The 27,258-nt window shown below is 42.1% G+C and overlaps 1 protein-coding gene across 8 annotated transcripts in view; it reads right to left on the bottom strand.

Annotated features, from left to right (window-relative positions):
- cblb (Cbl proto-oncogene B, E3 ubiquitin protein ligase) overlaps positions 1-27,258 on the bottom strand; it is a 171,778-nt gene that overhangs the window by 40,244 nt on the left and 104,276 nt on the right. For 6 of the 8 annotated variants that reach the window (XR_014913509.1, XM_085420008.1, XM_085420005.1 and 3 more), the window contains one exon: positions 25,833-25,924. Coding sequence is in view for 7 of the 8 variants with exons in the window: in XM_085420008.1 (XP_085276134.1) it covers positions 25,833-25,924 (92 nt within the window). In the remaining variant the exon portion in view is untranslated. The other 2 variants (XM_085420011.1, XM_085420010.1) reach the window with 2 other exon arrangements.

Here is a 27,258-nt window from a genome sequence, read left to right as displayed (position 1 = left end):
ATGGTTAACTATAAGAGGGAATCTTATGCAAAAGCCCTTTCTAACCCTTTTTCTGTCAGAGGTTTGCTCCTGTCAAAGGGGTGTATTTCTCTCAAAAATTGTTCAAGATGTCTTATTATGTTGGTTAGGTTTGTCAGACCAAGGAAAGTTTAGATACAGTCGGAGGAATAATTATTCGAGCTACTTTGTAAGTTTATTCATTTCCAAAACAATGAATAGTCTCTAATTGCATAGAGACAGAATTCAACCAAAAAAACAACCCAGAAAAAATAAGAGTTAAAACCCCCTGAAAAGTTATTATAAACAGATTTGCATGTCATTGAGTGAAATTAGGTTTTGCTCCACAAGATCAAATACTTGTTTTAGTACTTGGTCAAGAATACTAACTTTCTTGGCATAATTTCTTATTATCAGGTTTTCATATCTCTCAGGTGGGATTTTGGTCTTTTAGGTTTCTTGGTTGCCTGGTTGGCAGCTTCAAGTTTCAGCTTGCTATAGTAATGAGGTCAGGAGACTGATAAGGCCAGGGTGGCTGTAGCTCAGGTGGCAGAGCAGGTCAGCCACTAATCAGAAGATCGGTGGTTCGATCCCAGGTTGCCTCCTGGCTGCATGCCAAATATCCTTGGGCAAGATACTAACCCCATGTTTGCCTACTGGTGGTCAGAGGGCCCGCTGGCGCCGGTGTCCGGCAGCCTTGCCTCTGTCAGTGCGCCCCAGGGCAGCTGTGGCTACAATGTAGCTTGCCAGTGTGTGAATGGATAAATGACTGAATGTAGTGTAAAGCACTTTGGGGTCCTTAGGGACTAGAAAAGCGCTATACAAATGCAGGCTATTTACTTCACAACCTTCTTCTATAGCCACAAGTCCCATACACCAGCGGTCCCCAACCCTCGGGCCACAGACCGGTACAGGTCCGTGAGTGGTCTGGTTGGTGGCTACGAGAGTTGATGCTTGGGTGTCAAATTTATGGTTTTCAGGGTTTTTATTGTTAACTTTTCCCGTGTTGTAGTTGTGTGTCTTATTTTGAAAGAAATATTTACACATTACCATAGCGACCAGAGAGCATTAAGGGGCAGAGAGGAGGACACAACTACACAGTGAATTTGTGTTTATTACTATATTTACAAAATACCACAGTTTTTGTCTTGGTCGTATCATTTTACCTTAAAGGCCAGTCCATGAAAATATTATCTGACATTAAATCGGTCCGTGGTGCAAGAAAGGTTGGGGACCGCTGCCATACACGGCCCATCTTTAGTGATTTGGTTGAGGGAAGGAGGTTCTCATCCAACATTTTACTTTCTATAGTAAAAAGAAACATGGTCCGGTCCTTTTCCCTGTCAATGTAGTGAAGTCATCCTCTACCCTTAGACAAACTGCCCCAAAGCATAATGTTTCCACTTCTTACTTGACTGTGGGACTGGTGTTATTTGGGTCATACTCAGCATTTCTCTTCCTCCAAACACAGTGGTTTGAGTTGATGCCAAAGTACTCAATTTTGGTTTCAGTGGAAGGCAGATGCCAACATTTGAAAGTATATGTACATCAATCGCACAATCACACAATACTTTTTCAGTTTTAGCCTCCTCTTTGGGTTAAATCTTCATCAGAAGTATCAGCTCTATCTCCTGCCTCCAGTACATCTGGATACACAGAATATCTAATCTAAAAGCTAAAAGGCTATTATCATTCAGCCATTACTTTTGGCAGTTTCTAACCATCAGATTTGCCTTAACCTGTAGACATCATTGGTAAAAGATCTGAAACCACAGAGAAAACAAAAGAAGAGTTTCATATATACTCCCTGTTATGGAAAATTCTAGTTTATCCTCACATTTAGATTTATGTGAGGATAAATCTAAATCCTCACAGTACACAGTAAATTAGTGTATGATTTTTGTATAACCTTTGCCTGCTTAAGATGAAGCAAGTGTGTGTCAGTATGACCTCATAAAGAACTGCTTAGCTAGGCCTAATGATGTTTCACTATGTTATCTGCTAACTGTTAGGGTGTAGAAGGACGAAACTCCCAAGATGACAGATGCCAGCAGCTTCCTGGGAAAAGATAGTGGAAGATGCTCTGCCCAGCCACTGCCCATGGGACAGAAGCCTGTTGTAACTAAAAGATACAGAAAGTTGTGTGTGGGGAGGGGGTATAAAAGAGGAGCTGAGACACCCCAAGGGTAGAGCTGGCACGACTGTGAACTGTGATGTTTGATGTGTGTGTTGGCTCTCCTGCGCAGTAATAAATAGCTTGACCACAGCTCTTTCCGTGTTGCAGACTTTATTTACAAAATTCCATGACAAGTTTGGCATCACAAACAGGATGCTCCGAGTGTGGGAACTCCAAAGACGGCTGATCACCCCAAGGCAAAAAGTCAATCCTCGGTCCCACTAAAGCTTCAAAAAGGGGGAGTTGTGAGGCGAGTCCTCAGCGAAACACCGAGATCATCCAAAAGAACTAGGGGAGAATCTGCACTGGTGAGCTGTGTCCAACCTATGTCATATATGGATGTATAAGTCACTTGGGTTCTCCGTTTGGTCAGGCCAAAGGGTGGGTGAGTCATGGCGCACCTCCGTGATATTTCACGGAGAAGTTCTGGGCTTAAGTACAGAGCAATTTCCTGAGGTCTCAGCTACACACAGGATCTAATGGCCCCTGGGGCAGTGGCTCATGGGAGGTCGGCCGAGTAGCTTAGAGTCTGCAGAAAAAAACCCTAGGCGCCGGGGGACTGGCGTTAGGCGGCAGTATTTTAGCATGTTTGGTCTGTAGAAGGCAAAAGGCTTTGCTAAGGACGCTTACCGAATAACATGGGATGACAGTCAGCACGGCCGAATTAAGGGCTGGGGCGTGGACTGTCACGCACGCTCAACCGGGTGATCAAAGTGAGAACTCAGTCTTTGACTCAATGGTAAAAAATGTAGAAAGAAAGCATGAAATATGTCGTGAGAAAGAAAAAGAAATGTTGAAAAGAAAGTCAGTTGATGTGGATTGAATGAATGATGAAAGAGAGGTGTTTGAAAGTATGGGTGGAGAGAAGAGAAAGCAGTTTTGGAAGGGAAAAAAAGTGGAAGAAAAAAATGTGAAAAAGGAGGAGAGAGGGAGAACCAGAACCAGAACCAGCAGCAGTGGTGGCTGCAAGCAGACTAAGAGGAGCAGGGCAGGACCCCAGGGGACGCTTCAGGTCGTGGTTTTCCCAAGACGCCAGAACAGGGAAGTGACGCAAAAACACAAACCTACATATATACACACACTGATACAGTGAGGAGTGATACAAGAGCCACACACAAACACGGACGCACACACATGCTGACGCAATGAAGAAAGCTTCGCTAACAAGTGCTACGGAAAAAAAGTGCTCCACACACACACATACACAAACACAGAGACTGCTGCAAGAAGCCACACTTAGAACACATTTCATGCCATTCAAAGGGCAAATATGTGCATTTAACAAACAAAGCCTATAAATCTCTGCCTATGTATACAATGTCTGTGTGTGGTGAGAAGGTGGAATTTCTTGTAGACTACGGAGCCACTCTGTGTTACACTCTCACCCTGAAATTCCAGCCAACATTAGAAGGTACACCCACACTGTCTCTGCAACAGGCCATGTTCAAAGAGATAATTTCACCATTCCCCTGTCCTGAATTGACGGACAGGGCCAAAAGTTAAAAGTTTTGTCAGACTCATGTCCAGTAAATTTACTTAATGTGTAAATTAAACATAAATTTGATCTCCTGCCATGATGGCATTACAATCACACAGTCAGAATGTGACCATGCAATGGTGAAATACAGCCCTGTGACCCCTGCCTTCGTGTATGAATGGAAGCTGGGGGCAGGGCTGCTCACTGAAAGTTTTTTTTTTTGTTTGTTTTTTTTTACAAACAGCACGTGACTGCATGCCTCCAGATGCCATTTTTGGCCGCTGATGGCCTGCACTGCACTTTTCACTGTGCTTCGCAGAGCCCTGATGAGAGACATGGGGAGGAGTGGTAAAGAGTTGAACATGATAAACTAACAATGAAATGCTTATTTTAGAGCTTTACATTTGCTGCACTTGCGATTTCCCTCACTAAAGAACAAAAGGTTATTTATAATGGATGCATCCACCCCACACATCTTCCTTGCTAGGTCTGCTGACTACAGGTGGGAAGACCTGGGCAGATTTGTGCACAATTGTAAAAGAGCTTGTGATTGGCAAGTCAGGGAGGACCCAAAAGTGTTGTTCACCCTAAAAAATGATTGCTTATAAAACAGTTATGCTGTCTATTGTTATACTGTTCACTGTTTGCTCATTTGAACTGTTTGATCCCACTGTTGATCAGAGGTGCCTGACGGCCTGTGGGCCAAGTCTAAATACGATGTGGGACTGATTAAAGATTGCAAACCAGCTGTTATCATCTTGTCCTGTAAACTTAGTGGGTTATGAATTGATATGTAAATTAGTTGATTGTTATTAGATCAGGGAACGATCATTTAATTATAACACAAGTGAGCAGAATGTTGCAAATGAGTGGAGACTAACAGACTGAGTTTCCGGTTTCTGATGTATGTGAAGCTTGCACATAGACATACACACACACCTGATTATATGGGAACAAACTTGCTTTGTCAAGTGAAATACATGACATCATCTCACATATTTTTATTTTAAATGCTAAATAAAATGATTGGGTTTATGATTAGTGCAACAGTACAGACCTGAGGAAGAAACTCACATTCCAGGGATGAAACATTGCAATGAGGTGTTTAGGAAGCATCTGACAGTAAACATTAGTGTTGTGTGAACTGTGCAGCTGCTAACAAAAATTTATCTGGTGGAACTATGCCAGTTGACCCCAGACTCTCCAGAACTGTGTGACATCTCAGAGCACTTGTGGGCAACCAGTGGATATGATGCGGGGGAAATGAACGGGGTAGTGAGTCTTAAGTCTGAGTTCAGACCAAGTAAGCATAAACAACAAATAAAGCCAGAAACAGTGAATGCACTACTGCATCTCATGGCACCTGAAGTTCTAATCCTCACACCATACTGTTCCACCAGAAAAACACATTTTTTCTGTGATTTATCTGGCTGACGTTTTTGTTTTGTTTTAGTGTTAGGCTGATCCTATAAGTCAGTTTGGGTCTGTTTTCTCTTTCTAAGAGAATGACAGCCTTATGCTTGGACATGTCCTAAAACTAGACCTAATGTTTTAGGGGGTTTTTTTGTAACAGTGCACTTAAATAAAACCTGTCAGGTGTCACCCCTCCAGGGCATGATATTTTGTGTGCTGATGATTTAACAATCAGCTCTCTTTTCAGCAGGCCTGCAAGATTGATACGAAAGCGCTATGAAACATCCTTACTGGAAACATTTGCAAAGTGTGATTCTTCAGATTACAATGGGCTTTGGAGAAATTCACTCGTCTGGGACACGTGATCTCACGCGACAGTAAGTCCCTCTGTGTAAAAAGGTTGTAGCGATTCAATCCATTCCAAAATCATAAGGAATTGTTTTTTCTTTTTTTGATATGACATCGTATTGCTATTAGTGGATACTCAAATATGTGCGCGAGAGGCTCCACTCTCAGCAATGACAAATGTGAAGGGACTGACTGGACTGTGACAGACTGATAATGTAAATAAAGCTTTGACTGACTTGAAACTGAGATTAAAGACTGCACCAAGTTTAGGATTAGTAAATGCTGTTAAACAATTCACAAAAAACAGTTAGAAAAGGGTGGATGTTTGTGCGTTGTTTGGTTTTGTTTTCACAGGAGCGGGCAGCGACCAGAGATGGGAAGACTATCTAGGTTCACATAAGCTTGTGGGCCGTGCAAACTCAACCCTTAACTGCCACTTTCAGTGTAACTGTTTCTTGTAGAGAAATCTATGTATTTACTAGCTTTGTTGTTTATGATGCCATAATGTATTGTTGGAAAATGCCAAATGTCACAGTTGAAGAATGTACTGTGTTAAACCCAGAATAACTTATTTCACAGGAGCTGATGGCTAACCACATGATTTTGTTGCAGCTATTTCTAGAATCTATTTGTCCAGATCTGATCTACAGGATGCATAACTGGCTAATGTTGTTTTTTTCCTGAAGGTCTTTGTGGAGGATTTGGCATCACACAGACAGTAAAAATAAAGCAGGATGTGAAGTAATCACAGAACATCTTAGCGTTGGGCTAATTATTATATCAGTATTTATCTCAAGTTGCTGAGCTCATAACATTGAAACAAGTGAGTGACATTACTTATGACCAGTCACTATACCTAATTCTAAATACACACGGGATGATCCATGATTTGGGCATATTATGGGAACAATGACTTTTTTTAATGATTCAGGAAAATCCATTGCACATGACAAACTTGTGGCTGCAGTGCTGGATGCCTTATTACTCCTCTGACCTACAGTTGTTCGTAAATGTGAAGTTTATATTAACTCAAGATTCTGTTTTCTAGGCAATTACAGAGCAGATGCGGTGGTAAAACCAGTAGTTAAGCAGAATTAACATGAAAACCATGCTAATTTCATTTCCTAGCACAGGTTTAAAACTATTTCGTGATATTTCTATGATTTTCAATTATTTTTTTCTATGATTTGTGTGACTAACAATTCATGTACAGGTATTAAAACTCTACAGGTGGTACAGATTAGTGATGGTAAATTCTATTCTTTTTACTGAATCGGGTTTGAATGCGTCACTCACCAAAGTGAATCGGGTTTTTGAGTCATTTGAGTCACTGAGTCAGTTGAACAGAGAGTGCAAAAAATGTACCCCTAACCCTAACTTAATTTGTTTTCATGTAAATACTGCTAAGATGAGTGACTGAAAAAGAAAAACAACTATTTTTGCTCTCAAAAAAGAGCAAAAAAAAAAATTAAAGATTTCTAAAGGGAACATTTTTTTTTATTTTTTTTTATTAGTATTTTCCTCAAATGTGTCAAATATATATTTTCTCATCTAAATGTCCACTGAGCTGTTTGCCAGGGGGCGGTAATGCTCCTTAACTCTGGTTGCCAACCAAGAAGAAGAAGAAGAAGCTGTGAGCCAGGAGGGAGGCGGTGAGTGAGCGTTGTCACTACCCAATCCGTACCGGAAACCCGATCGGCACCCCGCATGCGCAAATCTTACGTCACTTCCTCTCTTTGCCAACATTGCGACATTCAATATATTTGAATGATACGGTTAAATCTTTGACTTTAGTTAAAAAGAAAAAGGCTGCTTTTTTTGTTTCCTTTATGGAAGATTTTGATTTAGTGAGTTAATAATTTGTTAAATTATGTGAGCCCATCTTTATATTTTATTTTCACTATGTATGAAAGTTGCTAATATGTAAGAAATGTCTATTCTCTGAATCTGTAATATATGGTGCATTTTGTTTGTATGTTTATATTACTAATAAAAAAATAAATAAAAATTTGAATGATACGGTTAGCGCCCAGTTAGCTCCTAGCATTTCTCAACAGCTCTGCCTCCTTTTCGACTGCCCGGGACATTTAAACAATGGATAATCTGTATACAAAGAAATTCATGCTTTTCTCCTCAACAGAGAGTGTCCCCTGATTGAGCAACAGCGCCGTAAAATAAGAAGAATGGCGCCTAATTACAGAGTTAATAATGCAGACTTTGTAATATCTCACGTGTAGATTCATCAGCCAGATGAAGTCTTTACTGACAATTGACAGTGATAGCGCACATCATCATCACTATTCCAACAATCCTCTCCTCACAGACAAGCATAAACACACTCGATTATCACTAAATCAAATTTAACACACGTTTGTAATGACGCTAATTCAGTTTACAATAGGGTTCATTCACTCAGTCAGCAGGTGGCGGTATCCTCGTGCACTGCCATTAAACGAACAGAAGAAGAAGAAAACCCCTGCACATGCGCGGTACGGATCGGGTAGACCCGATTTGTACGGTCCGACTTTGCAAATGCGCAGTAAGGATCAGGAGTCCCGATCTGTCACTATCTTTTTATTTTTTTGTTTTTGTCTACATTATATTAAATGTTTCATTATCGGAAACATTTTAAGGGATACTTACTGTGGCCCTGAGAGGCCAAACTGACTGCAACTTCAGAAAACACTTGCAAAAAGAAAAATGCTGCAAAAAGAAAAATGCTGCAAAAAGAAAAACGCTGCAAAAAGAAAAACGCTGCAAAAAGAAAAACAACACAACGGAAATAGGAAAAAAGACAACGGAAATGTTTCTGGGGAGACAGTAACCGGACGGACCAGTTGCACAAACCAAAACATGCTAACAAGTGCACTGGGACTGGGAGACACTTCAAAGAAGCGGAGCGGCCAAAGAGTAAACTTTCAAAAGTAAGTTCTGAATATTATGTCACTTATTTATGTGCAAATGTTTAATAATGAGGAACATTAAAACATTACTGTTGGCCACATGCCGGCAAAGTTATGTGACATTAGCGATGTTTGTACTTTCAGCATTTACTTTGTTTTAAAGCCTTTACTTTATATGCTGTTAGATAGTCGACCTTAATCTTACAGAGAATCTGATGATTTTGTGGATAATTAAAGTCAGTCATATATCCAAAAACACAACAAGCTGAAAGTCAGTGATGCTGTTTGGTTTGCAGTCCTGAATATCACGGCACAAGCAGGATTCACTGCACTGTTAATGTTAGCTATGTTATATTGTTGCCTCTGTTCGGTGGTGTCGAGCCAAACGGACTTTAACGTGTGTTTGAACGAGCTGACGGTTCACTCGTTAAGCTGAAAGAAAGATGCTTTAATCACAGGAGTCACACATGTGTCCATTGTACCATCTGGGAACTCTTCTTGTTTAGCACTCGTAATAACACAAACACTAAATCCTCCTGTTTGTAGCAGTGTATACACCTGAGACTGTCACCTGTCTGTCTGTCCTGCACTCTCTCTCTTTTTCTTTCTCTCTGATTGTGGAATAAAAGTATGAACATGTATTTATAAGTTACACTTGTGTTTGAATCCTGCAGCTTATCACACATTTGATTTCCATGTGTGACAACTGCAAGTGTCCAGAGTGAGGACAGACTGAGGGACCCACTGCTGCACATCATCTGTGAGGCTTTGCACCCCTGATGATCTACCAGGACAAACTCAGCAGTGTGTGAGGAAGAGGAGGAGGAAGAGCCAGCAGCAGCTGACAGATGGAGAGAATAGACAGACTGTTCCCTGTTTGTGAAGGACTGCTAGAAAAGTTTAAAATCCCTAACTGTCTGTCCTGAATCAGTCTTATTAGGTAATGTTCAAATAATTGTATCAGTGTGGGAGAAAGTACTCAGGGCCTTCAGGTTACACACTATGAAAGGCAGCAACAAGTTTAATGTTCAGAAACCTAAAGTATGTATCAGCAGCAGAATGGAGCTAAAAATAAATGTTTGTTTCAGTTCTATGAAGCTTTGAGTATTTTGGATTAGTAGCACTGCTGTGTTTGTTGCATCATATTGCTGTAATTGTTTATTTGCTTTATATATTCTGAGGTATTGCCCTGCGACAGACTGGCGACCTGTCCAGGGTGTACCCCGCCTTTCGCCCTATGACAGCTGGGATAGGCTCCAGCGCCCCCCGCGACCCTGAAAAGGATAAGCGGAAGCGAATGGATGGATGGATATTCTGAGGTAAGTTGATCTATAGTGTTACATCATATTTTATAAGGATGTTATGTGTTTGTATACTTTCTGCCCAGTTTGACCCATTTAGCAGAAGTCAGCCTGTTTAAGGCTCTGATATCTATTCTGTATGACTTAAAAGAAGTTATGACATGGTCTGATTTTGTCACCCATTAAAGAAATATTTAATATATCAGTCTACTCTTCATTTTATCAGAAACAGTTATCACAGCTCGTACATTTTCTTTTTACACATATATGTAAGCATTGAGCCAAATTTAGTAATGCCAACATACTGAAGGAACAACATTTGTCTCTTATATATAATACATCTATATATACACTGTCAAAGATACTTGAGTGTCTTTGAGTGAAGATTTAAGGTGATAGGACATATAAATAGCTGCAACTTGAATCTTTACTGAAGCTCAGTGTTTGGCACAGAGTTCATGTTCACTGCTGTAATAACTAATAATGATTAATATAATATTGGCCATATTATATTTACATTACCAAAGTGAGATGACTTTAGTCTCATGAACAACATTAGCTAATTGTTATTTACTAACTAATCTTAAATGACTGTTCAGTACAGAAATGAAGCCCAAAAATCATGTTTTACAGTTCTGTGGTCTCAGCCTCAGACACTTATCAAATCACACAAAGCTCATGTAGAAACAAATGTACAAAATATGTTCTCCTTCATTTCTGTCAAACAAAGTTGTATGAAAAGTTTCCAGCTGTTAGTATCATGGTTGCTAGGCAACCTGGGCAGAGGCTAGACCATCCCATCTCACAAGGCTACAAGCCTCACACTTCCGGCCTTAGCGGAAGCCTTGAGTACGCGGCCCTTGAGGACCGTGGAGGCTGCGTACTTTAAGGCTGCAGACCCTGAATTGGGAAACAGTCCCTGAATTGGGATACAGCCATACATAGGCTGTATCCCAATTCGGGGTCTGACTCTGAGTCTGCAGAGGGTCCCAGTGATGTGGAAGACATCATGCCTCGTCCCTGTACCAAAGACACCACGTCCCAGTGGCCCCCAGGATTACAGGCCCGTGGCACTGACCTCTCACATCATGAAGACCCTGGAAAGGCTCATCCTGGACCAGCTGCGACCCATAGTAAGACCACATCTGGATCCCCTTCAGTTCGCTTATCAGCCTCGTCTTGGAACTGAGGACGCCATCATCTACCTGCTCAATCGTGTCTACACCCATCTGGACCAGCCGGCGAGCACTGTGAGGGTCATGTTTTTTGACTTTTCTAGTGCTTTCAATACCATCAGGCCGACCCTCCTGGGTGATAAGTTAGCAGCGATGCAGGTGGATGCTTCCCTGGTGTCCTGGATTGTTGATTACCTGACAGGAAGACCACAATATGTACGTCTCCCACAGTGTGTGTCTGACAAGGTAATCAGCAACACAGGGGCACCACAGGGGACTGTCCTCTCCCCCTTCCTCTTCACCCTCTACACCACAGACTTCAGCCACTGCACAGAGACCTGCCATCTTCAGAAGTTTTCTGATGACTCTGCGGTGTTGGGATGCATCAGCAGGAATGATGAGACAGAGTACCGGGCTGTGGTCGACTCCTTTATCACGTGGTGTGAGCAGAATCATCTGCAGCTCAACGTGGCAAAGACCAAGGAACTGATCGTGGACTTCAGGAAGACCAGGAAACACTTGACCTCTGTTTCAATCCAGGGGGTCAGTGTTGACATTGTGGAGGACTATAAATACCTTGGAGTACACATTGACAATAAACTGAACTGGGCTAAAAAAAAAACACCACAACACTTTGCAGGAAGGGCCAGAGTCGTCTTTTTTTTTTTTTTTTGAGGCGACTGAGGTCTTTCAACATCTGCCAGAAAATGCTCAGAATCTTCTGTTGTGGCCAGTGTGATCCTCTATGCTGTTGCATGCTGGGGGAGCAGGCTGAGGGTAGCAGATGCCAACAGACTTAATAAACAAATCCGTAAGGCCAGTAATGTTGTGGGGATGGAGCTCTCAAGGTGGTGTCGGAGAGGCGGATGCTGTCCAAGATAAAGACAATGTTGGATAACACCTCCCACCCACTCCATGACATGCTGGTCAGTCACAGGAGCACGTTCAGTGAGAGACTGAGAATACCGAAAAGCACCATTGAACGACACAGGAAATCTTTCCTGCCTGTGGCCATCTCCCTGTACAATGCATCCACTTAACACACTGGTTACTGCTACAACTACACGTTTCTTTTCCAGCTATTTATTAAGGAGTGACTTATGTGTATATATTGTACTATTCTTAGTTAGCGTATTGTCTGTCTTGTCTTAATGTTGGTTTATGTTGGTTTATAATAGAGCACTGTAACAAAAAATAATTTCCCCCAGGGATCAATAAAGTATTCTGATTCTGATTAGTTATTACAGCAGTGAACATGAACTCTGTGCCAAACACTGAGCTTCAGTAAAGATTCAAGTTGCAGCTATTTATATGTCCTATCACCTTAAATCTTCACTCAAAGACACTCAAGTATCTTTGACAGATGTATTATATATAAGAGACAAATGTTGTTCCTTCAGTATGCTGGCATTACTAAATTTGGCTCAATGCTTACATATATGTGTAAAAAGAAAATGTACGAGCTGTGATAACTGTTTCTGATAAAATGAAGAGTAGACTGATATATTAAATATTTCTTTATTGGGTGAGAAAATCAGAACATGTCATAACTTCTTTTAAGTCATACAGAATAGATATCAGAGCCTTAAACAGGCTGACTTCTGCTAAATGGGTCAAACTGGGCAGAAAGTATACAAACACATAACATCCTTATAAAATATGATGTAACACTATAGATTAACTTACCTCAGAATATATAAAGCAAATAAACAATTACAGCAATATGATGCAACAAACACAGCAGTGCTACTAATCCAAAATACTCAAAGCTTCATAGAACTGAAACAAACATTTATTTTTAGCTCCATTCTGCTGCTGATACATACTTTAGGTTTCTGAACATTAAACTTGTTGCTGCCTTTCATAGTGTGTAACCTGAAGGCCCTGAGTACTTTCTCCCACACTGATACAATTATTTGAACATTACCTAATAAGACTGATTCAGGACAGACAGTTAGTGATTTTAAACTTTTCTAGCAGTATTTCACAAACAGGGAACAGTCTGTCTATTCTCTCCATCTGTCAGCTACTGCTGGCTCTTCCTCCTCCTCTTCCTCACACACTGCTGAGTTTGTCCTGGTGGATCATCAGGGGTGCAAAGCCTCACAGATGATGTGCAGCAGTGGGTCCCTCAGTCTGTCCTCACTCTGGACACTTGCAGTTGTCACACATGGAAATCAAATGTGAGATAAGCTGCAGGATTCAGACACAAGTGTAACTTATAAATACATGTTCATACTTTTATTCCACAATCAGAGAGAAAGAAAAAGAGAGAGAGTGCAGGACAGACAGACAGGTGACAGTCTCAGGTGTATACACTGCTACAAAACAACACAAGAGAAGGAGGATTTAGTGTTTGTGTTATTACGAGTGCTAAACAAGAAGAGTTCCCAGATGGTACAGTGGACACATGTGTGACTCCTGTGATTAAAGCATCTTTCTTTCAGCTTAACGAGTGAACCGTCAGCTCGTTCAAACACACGTTAAAGTCCGTTTGGCTCGACACCACCGAACAGAGGCAACAATATAACATAGCTAACATTAACAGTGCAGTGAATCCTGCTTGTGCCGTGATATTCAGGACTGCAAACCAAACAGCATCACTGACTTTCAGCTTGTTGTGTTTTTGGATATATGACTGACTTTAATTATCCACAAAATCATCAGATTCTCTGTAAGATTAAGGTCGACTATCTAACAGCGTATAAAGTAAAGGCTTTAAAACAAAGTAAATGCTGAAAGTACAAACATCGCTAATGTCACATAACTTTGCCGGCATGTGGCCAACAGTAATGTTTTAATGTTCCTCATTATTAAACATTTGCACATAAATAAGTGACATAATATTCAGAACTTACTTTTGAAAGTTTACTCTTTGGCCGCTCAGCTTCTTTGAAGTGTCTCCCAGTCCCAGTGCACTTGTTAGCATGTTTTGGTTTGTGCAACTGGTCCGTCCGGTTACTGTCTCCCCAGATACATTTCCGTTGTCTTTTTTCCTATTTCCGTTGTGTTGTGTGTGCTTTTGCAGCGTTTTTGTTTTTGCAGCGTTTTTCTTTTTGCAGCATTTTTCTTTTTGCAGCGTTTATCTTTTTGCAGCATTTTTCTTTTTGCAAGTGTTTTCTGAAGTTGCAGTCCGTTTGGCCTCTCAGGGCCATCGTAGATACTTGTTATTCTTAACATCTTAACAGATACTCTGACCTGTAACTATCATAAAATGCTTCGACCGGAAGTAGACACCTTTCGCGCATGCGGGGTATCGATTGGGTTTCCGGTACGGATCGGGTAGTGACAGTGAGTCCTGAGTGATTCAGCACAGGAAGGGAGGGGTGAGTGAGTCCTGAGTGATTGATTACCCTACGATTCAGCACAGGAAGGGAGGGGGTGAGTAACTCAAATGTGCTGTTAGCATGTTAGCAGAGCGATTCTACTGTGAACTGAGGAGCTATTGTCTTGATGTGAGCTTTCTACTCAGGGTTTTTTCTTCCAGTTCAGAGCAGAAATGTTTTTGTTAAGAAACTGGCTGTTGTTTGTTTCCCCACACAATTTTAATTATAAGCTAGATATATTTCTACTATTGAAATTAGTTTGCTAACAGCAACAGGAATGAGTCAGTGAGTCAGTTGGGCTTGTGAATCATGATTCACGAGCCAGTAAAGTTATTTTCGAGTATTGAACATCACTAGTACAGATAAGCTTTTGATAACCCACATGTGAAGTTCACTGAACAGAAAGTAAAATGCTGCTGCTGGATGCTTTCAAAATGGTTAGAAGTTTTTCCTTCTAGTAAGGACATACAGCTGCAGTAGCCAGAGTATTGCTGGAAGAAATCATCTGAAGGGTAGAATCTCCAGACTGAGACTGGGTGCTGATCAGAAATCTTCAGAGAACCAGCAGGAAGCAGGGACCAGTCCACGTAAAGCTGACAACCCAGACAGCGGTTAAGGTCAAGAGTCCTGTCGTTTGGGGTCACAGTAGTCATAACGAGAAAATTCCAGAGCCACAGCAATAACCACAAAGGTTAAGAAAGATCCCTACGTTAGACGCTGAGGAAGACGACAAGGGTGTATGGCGTGCTCTGCCCTTTCATCCTACAGCTGCGTTGGAACGCGAGAGTGAGGGGTGAAAAAGCACCCTCCTCCAACAAGGGCGTGACAAGCTCCCAACTTAGTGACTTGCAGAGCGAGGCTCTGTGTCACCTACGAGGGGATCAGCGATGGAACGCAGAAAACACCTGATAAAACAGTCAGGCAGTTTTGCCTGAAAAGTTCAGTGTGTTTTTTAAGTTAAGGTGGTCATTGGTGTGACTTTTCTAATTGTTTCACAGATGACATAAATTTACATGACTCTCCAAACATCACAAACACAGGAAAGGTGTATATGAATTGCTGACTTTCAAACTTTTGTATAGCCCTGATCTGATTAAAAGTAACTAGTGTAAACATGGTATGCAAATTTCTCAGCCATTTGGCTAACAATTCCTTGATGGCAAACATCTGGACATGGCAAGATAGAACAGAAAAGAGCAGAGGAACGAAGGCTGATTTCTTAAAACGGCTACACTATGATATGTTGTGCCTTCAAGAGATGAGATTAAAAATACATGCAGATATAAATGAATTAAATAAAGTGTGGAACCCTGGCCATTCAATAATATCAATGGGGGAAGACAGCTCTGACGGAGTGGGTATTTTCTTCAAAAAGGATACAGTGAATATAATCAAAAGAAGAGACATAATACCGGGACAACTCCTCCTTGTTGATTGCTGTTATTACGGGCAAAAGTTGCATATTATTAATGTATATAACGCACCCGATCGAACGAAAAAGATGCAATTGCTGAAAAAAAATGAAGTATTTGTTAGAGATTGGTTTTAATATTTTTTATGTGGAGATTTTTTATGTGGAGCCACTGAAGCAACTGACAGGATATCCAATGTTGAGGTTAGAGAATCTCGAGAAAGTAAATTGTTGGTTCAAATTTGTAAGGAAGCAGCACTTAGTGATCTGTGCAGAGTCTTGCATCCCCATACCATACATTACACTAGGTTCGACTCATTAACCAAAACAAGGATTGATAGACTTTACATATCATCTAACATTCAAAGTCTTAAATATGACACATTCTTAACAGACTTTTCATCCCTTCACCCCAACAGAAAGGAATATTCTTTCTTCTCACATGTTCATCACTCCTACTCTCGTCTGGATTATTTTCTGGTCAGCAGCTCACTGCTGAGTAACATTTCAGACACTGAGATTCATCCTATAGCTGTCAGCGATCATGCTCCTGTATCTTTAACACTAATACAGAAGAATAATACTACACCAAGTAAAAACTGGAGATTTAATACATCACTGCTCAAAGACGAAGAGTTTATCAAATACTTTAATAAAAAAGAATGGACTCTATATTTAGGCTTTAATGACATTCCTGGAACATCAGCATCTGTCCTCTGGGAAGCAGGGCAAGCCGTGATGAGAGGTAAAATAATCTCTTTCTCATCACATAAGAAGAAAGAAGAAAACAAAAATATTCAGGAACTAGAAAAAAACATCAAATTCTTAGAAAAAGCCTTTGTGTCACACCAAGATCAAGAAATATTAAACAAAATATGCAAGACAAAACTAGAATTAAATGAAATTATTAATAAAAAGACTAAATTCTTAGAACAAAGACTTTGTCTGCAAAATTATGAACACGGTAACAAATCCGGACAATTTCTTGCTAACCAGTTAAAACTCAATAAAGAAAAAACAACTATATGTGCTGTTAAAGATTTATCTGGGAATACAATATATGATCTTAAAAAAATAAACAAATTTTTTAGGGATTTCTATGAAACTTTATATACACCACAAATAAACCCATCTAAAAATGAAATTGATCAATTTCTCGACAACATAACTCTTCCAAAATTATTAGACACCCAAGCAACGGCACTGGATTCGCCACTGACGCCAGGTGAACTCCAGGAAGCTCTGATAAGTATGCCCAATAATAAGGCTCCAGGTCCAGACGGTTTTCCAACAGATTTTTACAAAGAATTCTGGACGATTCTGGCACCAGTTTTTCACAGGATGTTGCAGGAAATCAAAGAAAATGGTAGACTACCACCAAATATGAACTCTGCAAATATCAGTCTCTTACTAAAACCAGGCAAAGACCCTGTATTTCCTTCAAGCTATTGTCCAATATCCCTTATTAATGTAGACCTTAAAATAATCTGCAAAGCTCTCTCAAAAAGATTAGAGAAAATAACCCCCCTTTTAATTCATCCTGACCAAACTGGTTTCATAAAAGGTAGGAACTCATCAACAAATACACATAGATTACTTAATTTAATAGACTACTCATGCAGTAAAAACATTGAAACCATAATATTTTCTTTAGATGCGGAAAAAGCATTTGACAGAGTTAACTGGAAATTTCTATTTGCAACTTTACACAAATTTGGTTTTGGATCCTCTTTCATAAACTGGTTAAAAATATTATATAACTCCCCAACAGCTTGTGTCAGAACAAATGACCAAACATCCTCCAGCTTCTCTCTCCTGAGGGGCACCAGACAGGGATGCCAACTCTCCCCTTCACTGTTTGCAATTTTTATTGAGCCACTAGCAGCAGCAATTAGACAGGCTACAACAATTAAGGGCATAAAATGTAAGAATGTAGAACATAAAATCAGCCTTTATGCGGATGATGTGTTACTTTTTCTCCAACATTCACAAACCAATCTCTCTGGGGTACTTGCATTGATAAATTCTTTCTCAAGTGTCTCAGATTATTCAATTAACTGGTCAAAATCTACAGTTCTTCCGATTAATTGCTCCTTCCATAATTCTTCTCCTTCCCTACTGCAATCTGGAAATATAAAATATTTAGGTATTAATGTCTCTCCTAAGCTTTCAGAATTCACTAAATTAAACCATATCCCACGTTTAAAGACAGTAGAAGGCGATCTGGTTAGATGGAAATCTTTATCCATATCACTCATGGGAAGGGTTGCCGCTATAAAAATGATAGTCTTGCCAAAAATAAACTATTTATTTTCAATGATCCCAAATAAGCCATCACAAGATTGGTTCAGATCTCTAGACTCGTATATTTCTAAATTCCTTTGGAAAGATAAACCCCAATGTATCAGCTTAAAAACACTACAAAAGACCAAGGATAAAGGAGGATTAGATCTGCCTAACTTTAATCACTATTTTTTAGCCAACAGGCTTCAGTTCATCTCTACATGGTAGTGATGTTCGATTCGTGAACGAATCGTTCAATACTCGAGAATCACTTTACTGACTCGTGAATCATGATTCACAAGCCCAACTGACTCACTGACTCATCCCTGTTGCTGTTAGCAAACTAATTCCATTAATAGAAATATATTTAGCTAATAATTAAAATTGTGGGGGGGAAAAACAACAGCCAGTTTCGTAACAAAAGCATTTCTGCTCTGAACTGGAAGAAAAAACCCTGAGTAGAAGCTCACATCAAGAAAATAGCTCCTCGGTTCAGAGTAGCATCGCGCTGCTAACATGCTAACAACACATTTGAGCTACTCACCCCCTCCCTTCCTGTGCTGAATCGTAAGCATAAGCGAATCACTCAGGACTCGCTCACCCCCTCCCTCCTGTGCTGAATCATAGAGCGAACGAATCACTCACTCACTCACTAACCCCCTCCCTCCTCTGCAAATCAAAGAGCGAACGAATCACTCAGGACTCACTAACCCCCTCCCTCCTGTGCTGAATCGTAAGCGTAAGCGAATCACTCAGGACTCGCTCACCCCCTCCCTCCTGTGCTGAATCATAGAGCGAACGAACGAATCACTCACTCACCCCCTCCCTCCTGTGCTGGCTCACAGCTTCTTCTTCTTCTTGGTTGGCAACCAATGTTAAGGCCGCCCCCTGGCTCACAGCGCAGTGGACATTTAGATGAGAAAATATATATTTGACACACTTAAGGAAAATACTAATAAAATACAAATAAACAAAATAAATGTTTATTAAGCAATTTTGATAGGAAATTGCTTAATTTTAGAAATGTTTTTGCTCTTTTTTTCTCTATAAAATAGTTTTGGTTTTTTTTTAATCATTCATCTTAGCAGTGGGATTTACATGAAAAGGGAAACAAATTAAGTTTGAGTGAAAATGTAAAATTTTTGCACTCTCTGGTCAACTGACTCAGTGAATCAAATGACTCAAAACACCCGATTCACTTTGGTGAGTGACTCATTAACACTCGATTCAGTAAAAAGAATCAAATTTACCATCACTGCTACATGGTTTAAACACACCCTCTTAGATGAACCTTGGATAGATGTAGAACAGGCACTATGTAATAACCTACAAATTTCAGACCTACCATTTATCAGCTCAAACATCAAACGACATGAATGCTTTAAAAGCAGCAACATCAGCTCTTCTCTGACAGCATGGTGAGAGTTTCTAAAAATGACAGGGTCTTCATTAATCCCATGAAAACGTACACCTATCTGGAACAATCCGGACATATTACAAAACAATAATATGATCAACTTTCCAGATTGGAGTTGCAAATGAATTAAATACTTGGAACATATATTGGAAGGAACAGACTTTATTTCATTTGACAGAGTAGTTACACAATATGGGATCACCAAGAAACGATTTTTGGAATATCAACAAATTAAATCCATAGTAAAAAAGAAATTTAATCCCAGTGAAGCTGAATTACAAACACCACCAAGTGTGGTACAATTTTTTAGTCTAAAACCCCCCAAATTATTGTCTAAAATATACAGAACACTTTCTAAAATAGATGAATCAATATCCCTTCCTATTGCAAAATGGGAAGCAGATTTATCGATCAGCTTAGACCAAAACCTTTGGTCTCAGATATGCTTAAAAACCTTTCAATGGATCAGAAATCCCAGTTTGCAATTAATACAATACAAAATATTACATAGAGTGCACTATACTGGTCATAGGATGTTCAAGATGGGCTATACGCCTTCCAACAACTGCTCACACTGCACAGCAAATACACCAGACAATTACATCCACGCTCTTTGGTTCTGTCCACCAGTTCAGCAGTTTTGGCGTGAGATATGTGAAAACTTATCAAAGTGTCTGAAACGTAACATTCCAGCCTCCCCTTTAGTATGCTTGCTGGGCAACTTGGATGAGGTCACTGCAGAAATAAAGTTGTTTTTACGGCCCTATGCATTGCCAAGAAAATGGTCCTCATTAACTGGAAAAATAAAAATAATCTTAATTCTAACCAATATAAAAACCATCTAATAGATCACATTAGTCTTGATACAGCCTCTGCCATCACATTTGATCAATCTCTTTGGGTTCCTTTGATCGGCTTCATCACCTAGTGGGGGTGGGGGGTCATGGTTTGGTCCTGCCTTCACTATTGTGGTTGATATGGGGGTGGGGACGGCAAAACGCCAAAACACAAACTTAACAATGTGGTGTATGCTGTACAGTGCAGCGAGGAATGCTCAGACCTCTACATTGGAGAGACCAAACAGCCACTTCACAAGCGCATAGCACAACACAGAAGAGCCACAAGACTCAGCAGTCCATCTGCATCTTAAGGATAAAGGACACTCTTTCGAGGATGCCAATGTTCACATTTTGGACAGAGAGGACAGATGGTTTGAAAGAGGAGTGAAAGAAGCCATCTATGTCCACTGTGAGCGACCATCTTTGAACAGAGGTGGGGGTTTACGACACCAACTCTCTGCCATCTATAATCCAGTTTTGAGATCCCTTCCCAGACGCCTTAACGCCCACTCACATCCTGGGCCATCTGACCTCAGGAATTCACATGATAAGGTGGGGCCAGGTTTCATAATGAACACACCCGAAACTCTGGCTGATTGGGACCCACACCCAGTTTCACACCTTGGCTCAGGCGATTAGAGGATCATCAGGGGGTCCTTTTGTCCCTCTGTGGGGGGTTACTCCCACTAGGTTTATATCTGGGAGTCTCCACCATTTGACCTTAGAACTGAAGAAGCTTCTCGGATGAGAGGTGAAATGTCTTCAAGCAACTTAAAGAAGTCCAGACGCTTTTCTTTGCAAGCTCCTTTGAGGACGGCCTTAGGGCGTCTGGGGAGTCCCTAGGGACGTTTTCCCTGGAGGGCCTAACCCGGGGGATGTGGCCATGACCTGGTTAGGGGCTCTGGTGGATGGTGTTTTCCTTGTGGCTGCGTACAGCGGAGATGGGGGAGGGTCTGTGCTGGCGGATGTTGGTTACTGGCCTGGTAGCCTGGCTGCCCCTGGGCGGGTCCGGGATGGGCGTGGAGGCTTGGGGGTCTGGGTGCGCTCTGCCCCCGGTCTGGGGTGCTGGCTGGGCCTTGGGGGCTTGGGTCCTGGCTGTTGTGTCACCGGAGCTGTGGGCGGGTGGGTGCAGGGGGGCTCAGCCCCAGTGCAGGGGACCTCTGGTGCATCGGCCCAACTTGGGGGCTCTCTAACTGGTGGGGAGGTTGTTATATCTTTGCAGGTAGTCTCTCTACAGGAGCTCACTCTGCAGGTGGGGGAGAGATATAGGAGAGGTAGAGAATGAACTCAACCTGGGTGTCTATTGTCTTGTGTAGTTTGGGAGATGATTGGATGATGGGGTGGGTGCAGTTTTCTCTGGGGTGGAGTTGGGTGGGCTGCCCCGGACTCTGTGGGGCTGGGCGGTGCTGCTGCTGCGGGCCCTGGTCCGGATGGGCCTGGGCCCTCTTGCCCTGGTGGGTTCCAGAGTGTGGGGGTGCCTACTGGGGTCAGCGGGGGAGCTGGCCCCAGGGAGGGGCCACTTGCCCCTCCCTTTCTTCCCTCCCCATCCTCAGCTGCCTCCCTATTCCCGCTCTACCACACCCACCCACACACCAAGGGCTTGAGGTGCAGGTATGTCACCAGGGTGCAGGGAAGGCACTCCCCCTCTGTCCCCTTCTGGCCGCCTGTGCCTCAATTTTATTCTGCAACCTAGACATCCACATTACTCACACTCTCACATAACACATACATATAGGGCCTTGGGGGTGGGCACGTTTTACAGCATCCAGAGGATGGTTGGTGTATTCCAACCCACCTCTGGCGCTGGTGCCCTACCATCCATCCATCCATCCATCCATCCATCCATCCATTCGCTACCGCTTATCCTTTTCAGGGTCGCAGGGGGTGCTGGAGCCAATCCCAGCTGTCATAGGGCGAGAGGCAGGGTACACCCTGGACAGGTCGCCAGTCTGTCGCAGGGCTAACACACAAGGACAGACAACCATTCATACTCACATTCACTCGCACATTTACACCTAGTGGCAATTTGGATTTATCCAATTAACCTGTCCCCACAAACTGCATGTCTTTGGACGGTGGGAGGAAGCCGGAGTACCCGGAGGGAACCCACGCAGACACGGGGAGAACATGCAAACTCCACACAGAAAGACCCCGGCCTGATGGTGGAATTGAACTCAGGACCTTCTTGCTGTGCGGCAACAGTGCTAACCACCGTGCCCTACCCTCAATTTTAAATGCATATAGACACTAAGGGTTTTCGGGAGGAGCCGTGCTGCTCTCTGATGTTTTAAATGCACTTTAGAACAGCACACAGCAACACTACATATGAGCGGGGGTAGGGAGGTTTGGGGTCTTCACTCACCCTGGTTCTGTTAGCCGTCAGGGCTGGGGGGCTGGGAGGAGGTGCTGGCCGTCAGACTGGGGTCTGGGATGCGGGGCCTCCCTGCTACTGCAGATAAGCAGGTGGTCCGCTTGCCTCCACCACAGAGAGAAGGGTAACATCTCCTGGGTCTAGGTGTGGCTTGCCCCTCCGGGGGCGGGGGTACCTGGACCTGGGATATAGAGTATGTTTGGGGAGTGTGACTGTCTCTGCAGTGTCTATTTGTGTCTGTCTACACGTTGGGTGAGTGCCAAGTATTTGGTTGTGTATATGGGGGTGGGAATGCACGTTTGTGTCCGCGTGCGCCTGTTCGTCTGTGTCTATATGTCAGGTTGGGTGTTAGACTCAACCTCTCTGGGTACATCTCAGGCCCTCCTAAGTACGGAGGCCTATCTCCCCTCACCACACTCCCTGCCGCTGGCTGATGCCCTCAGACGTTGGTGTGTTGGTGGTTCTTGTCGACTGGGGCTGAGCGCTCATGTATGTACCGGCTCACTCCTGGTGGCCGATTGGCGGAGCCTGGCGCCTGTGGCTCGGCTGGGCCCCTTCCGGGGGGGGGGGGGGGGGGGGGGGGGGATGCCTTCAGGCCTCTGGCCTCTGGACCTGAAGCTCGGTCCTCTCTGACACAGCTGGCTGCCGGCAGAGCCCGCGGGCACGCCACTGCTGGAACCTCCTCTGGCCTCTGCTCCGTAGCTGCTGGGTGACCTCTCGTTTGGGGCTCTACTCAGCTCTTCCCATGAGGGTGGCACGGTTCCCCCCCTTTTTGGTGGTCCTCCTCGGGTCCTTGTACTCTGGGACCTCTGGATGTCTGGGGCCTGGATCTCCTCCATACCTGCTTCATACCCTGGGGGATGGGGCTGTGGCTCGCCACACTCCCTAACAGATCGTTACATGGAGAAACCTTTGGAATACAAGCATGCTGATCCACACAGGTGTGCACACAGGTGTAGACACGGGTGTTCACAGACGCAGACTACACCTTTCTTGGCTGCTGCCTCAAAGCACATTGTGCGCTGTGTATCTTGCGTGCTGCACAATAGCGTTTAATATTTAGTATCTACTGTTATCTACTGCTAGCTAGTTTATTGTGATAGTGCTGTATTTATTATGTTGCTCTTTTTTTTTTTTTGCTTTCTCTTGTTTTTTTTCTCCATACAGGTGATCCAGGTGTTTTGTTTGTTTTTCTTTCTTTCTTCCCCCCTTTCTCACCGTCTCTTCTCCCCTCTGTTTTTCTTTCTCTCCCTCTCTTTCTTTCATTCTTTCTCCCTGTCCTATCCCCAGTCATGTCTGTCCCGTTTGTAGCAACCGAAAATAAAATAAATACATAATTATAATAAAGGTCAATCAAATGGACCAATATGGCAAGGCCATGATGATCCACTTGGTAAAATAAATCCGCTTGGCATCTTTCGTGGCCTTAAGACAACAATTCTGATGGCTAAAGATCCAAACGGGACAACAAAAAAAACCCAAAAAACAAAAACAAAAACAAAAAAACCCCCAGACTTTTCTGATCACATGGTGGTTATGGCAACAATATCCTGTTGCTCCCACAAATTTTTGAACTATTGGAAACTGAATACATCTTTGTTACCAGACGGGTTTGCTTGTGCCCGAAGTTAAATCTGAAATTAAGAAAATATTACATCTTCAGATTTTTACTGCCTCTTTCTCAGAACTTTGCGAGATAATTAAATCATGCTAAGAATATGAAATACAATGAAGATGTAAGTAGATATATATATATATTTAAGAAATAAGAAGGAGAAACAAGAAGAGGAAGAAAATCAAAGGATGTCTCTTAAGGAGAGCATTGATCGAGTCAACAGAGAAGTTTTATTTAATATGTTGAGATGTACTGAATTTCATGGGAATAGCGATTATATGATTCTAATCTGTCAGTGCGCCCCAGGGTGGCTGTGGCTACAATGTAGCTTGCCATCACCAGTGTGTGAATGTATGTGTGAATGGGTGGATGACTGGATATGTAAAGCGCTTTGGGGTTCTTAGGGACTAGTAAAAGCGCTATATATAAATACAGGCCATTTACCATTTACCATTTAAATAATCAAAAGAAATGTGGAAATGATTTCATTGTCTCAATTAAGGACAAACATGGAAAGTCAGTTTTCAAAGAAGAAGGGGAAAAGATTAGAAGTTAGAAGTTATTAGGGACTATTGTTCGGAGATATTTCACCCATAGTGACACTGTTAACAATCTTCTAAGTGAAGTTGAACTATTAAATTCTGTCACTTATGAGACCTCGGTTGGGGAAATTAAAAGAGAGGAAGTGGAATCAGTAATTAATCAACTGGTTTGGATGGACTCCCTTCTGAATTTTATAAACTTGTGAGTAAAGAACTGTCTGAATTATTAACTCAGTACTATAACGAGGCAGCACGGTGGCACGGTGGTTAGCACTGTTGCCGCACAGCAAGAAGGTCCTGAGTTCAATTCCACTGCGTTACAGTCAGTGCGGGAGCAGTGGCTTCGCTCATGCGCGATTCATTTGCAGTTTGGACTCATAGGCGTGGACGTCTCCTGTCCTGATAGCAGCTGGGGGAGGACTATCCTCCACCCGTGAGCGCTTTGGCACGGGCGAGGTGCCCACGGCAGCACACGCTGCTTGTTGAGAGTAGGAGCGATACGCACTTTCACGTCAAAAAGTCGTCATAAATAAGTCTCCAATAACACCAGAAAAAGTCGCCAGATTTGTCGCTGGTTGCTTTTTAGAAAAAAAGTCGCTAAGGGGGTCTGAAAACTCGCTAAATACAGCGACAAAGTCGTTAAGTTGGCAACACTGACGTGATCTCCTTTTTGCCCCCGGTACCGGGGGCGTGGGGCTTAAGTGGTTAAAGAATAAAAACAGCCCACATGGCGAGTAGAGAGATTTTGTTTATACATGTATTAGAGCACTCTTAATCTTACTGACCACTCAAGGCATTTTACAGTTGTCCCATTTGTCCATGTATACAGTGTTTTACACTTTAAGCACTTTATCTACTTCAAATCCATACATGTAAAGCTCACTTGCTGAAAATAAGGTAAAACACAAGTCATGTAGTTTCTCAGATACAGCTGAGTATCCAAGATGTCTATAGCATGCACAGCATAACAGTATGTTTTCATTTTTTTTAAAAGCACACAATCTTGACTCAAAATCTGAGACACAGCCTTGTCAAAGGCTGGTTAATCTACAGTTTTAGAGCAGCATCAAAACTGACTTAAAAATGCAGATTAACCAGAAATTTCCAGGATATTTTCTGGGAATATTTGTTCATATCCAGCTAGATAAATATTTATGTGTGTGTGTGTGTGTGTGTGTGTGTGTGTGTGTGTGTGTGTGTGTGTGTGTGTGTGTGTGTGTGTGAGATGTGATACTCACTTGTGGCTACTACAAAGTTTGGACTGAGTTGGCAACTGCCGTGAGGGAACGATGTCGTACTCATCACTGACTTGCTCGCCATTACAGAAGGGCTGCACAGACACACAAAAGAGAAAATGGATGTGGTATCTGTGATGTGGCAATCAGAAATAAATCAAAATATCTTTCATGTAGAAGAACCCATCCTTAATGATGAAAAAAAAAAACCTTTTGTAAAAATATTGGCAGCTGTCATTGCAAGTAGATACATTTATGGTATAAATTTGAAAATCCAAGGGGACTTCCTTCTTGAGTTATATCATTCCCAAAATAGACCCTGATTCAAAATCCTCATAGATTTTTAGTAGATTCACCTGTAGCATAAATATCAAAATCATGCGTTGCTTACCCCATCAGCATTTTATTGCTATGGGGTAAAAACTGTTTTTTCAAATAATGTTTCCTACAGTCACTGAAAAAGTGTTCTGAGAAAGATGAATTACTTTTTGAGAATTATTATTATTATTACTTGCAATAATGTAAAAGCAGTGCCCCCTAGGACAGAAGAAATCTTTAAAACCAGAGAATTCAAAGACATGTTCAGAAGCCTCTGCTGTCCCATTAATCTATTGATTTCTTCAGCATTACAAAAGTCGAATGTCAGTTGTCAGCATTTCCACTTTTACACAGGAAACAATAGTTCCTAATAGTTAATTAACTTTATTTTCAAAATTGAAACAAATACGGTTTTGATCAGGATCCAGTGACGTCAAAGTGACAGACATCCAGAGACTCAAGCAGGAAGAGTTGGACAGCACCAGGCCCTAACATGATTCATGCCTACTGGCTAACTACATTCCACTTGGCAGTACAAATGAACCAGCTACCAATGGAATGGAATGGCTAACTGAAGGCCGGATAGTCCTGATCCCCAAGGATCCCCAGAAGGGAAGCTAAGATGAATGGGCACACAGTTTTAAACATGAAAGGGGCATAGAAAGGAAGAGGTAGAAACACCAGAGGGCCAAAACAACAGCTGAGAGGTGTTCCCACAGGCTGTTTGGAAAGCTGCACCCACCAAGTACCTGCAGAGAGTAAGGCAAGTCCCGAGGAGTCAGCTGAATGGGAAGAACAACATCTAAGGAATCAACACCTATGCCCTGCCAATTGTCAGATACCTTTCTGAGATAATAAGCTGGCCAAAGGAGGAGATAGAAGCCACTGACATCAAGACAAGAAAACTACTGACCATGCATGGAGGGTCCAGCAACCTGAAGCTATACACTAAGCGGAAGGAAGGAGCCCAATGACTAGTGACTACATCCATGAATCCACCAACGGCAGTCCAGGAAAAGTTTGTGTTTAATAAAAAGTAAACTGATCAGTGATCATGATGCTTGTTAAGCTTGTGCTTATTACAAACTTTCGAGCAATCTTAGAGTATTCC

The sequence above is a fragment of the Rhamphochromis longiceps genome, linkage group LG10 (genome assembly GCF_057381845.1).
Source record: "Rhamphochromis longiceps isolate RC_006_pf linkage group LG10, R_longiceps_female_GT1.1, whole genome shotgun sequence".
Classification (NCBI taxonomy): domain Eukaryota; kingdom Metazoa; phylum Chordata; class Actinopteri; order Cichliformes; family Cichlidae; genus Rhamphochromis; species Rhamphochromis longiceps.
Note: the sequence above shows the minus strand (reverse complement) of the source record. Positions and strands in the feature narration are given on the sequence as shown.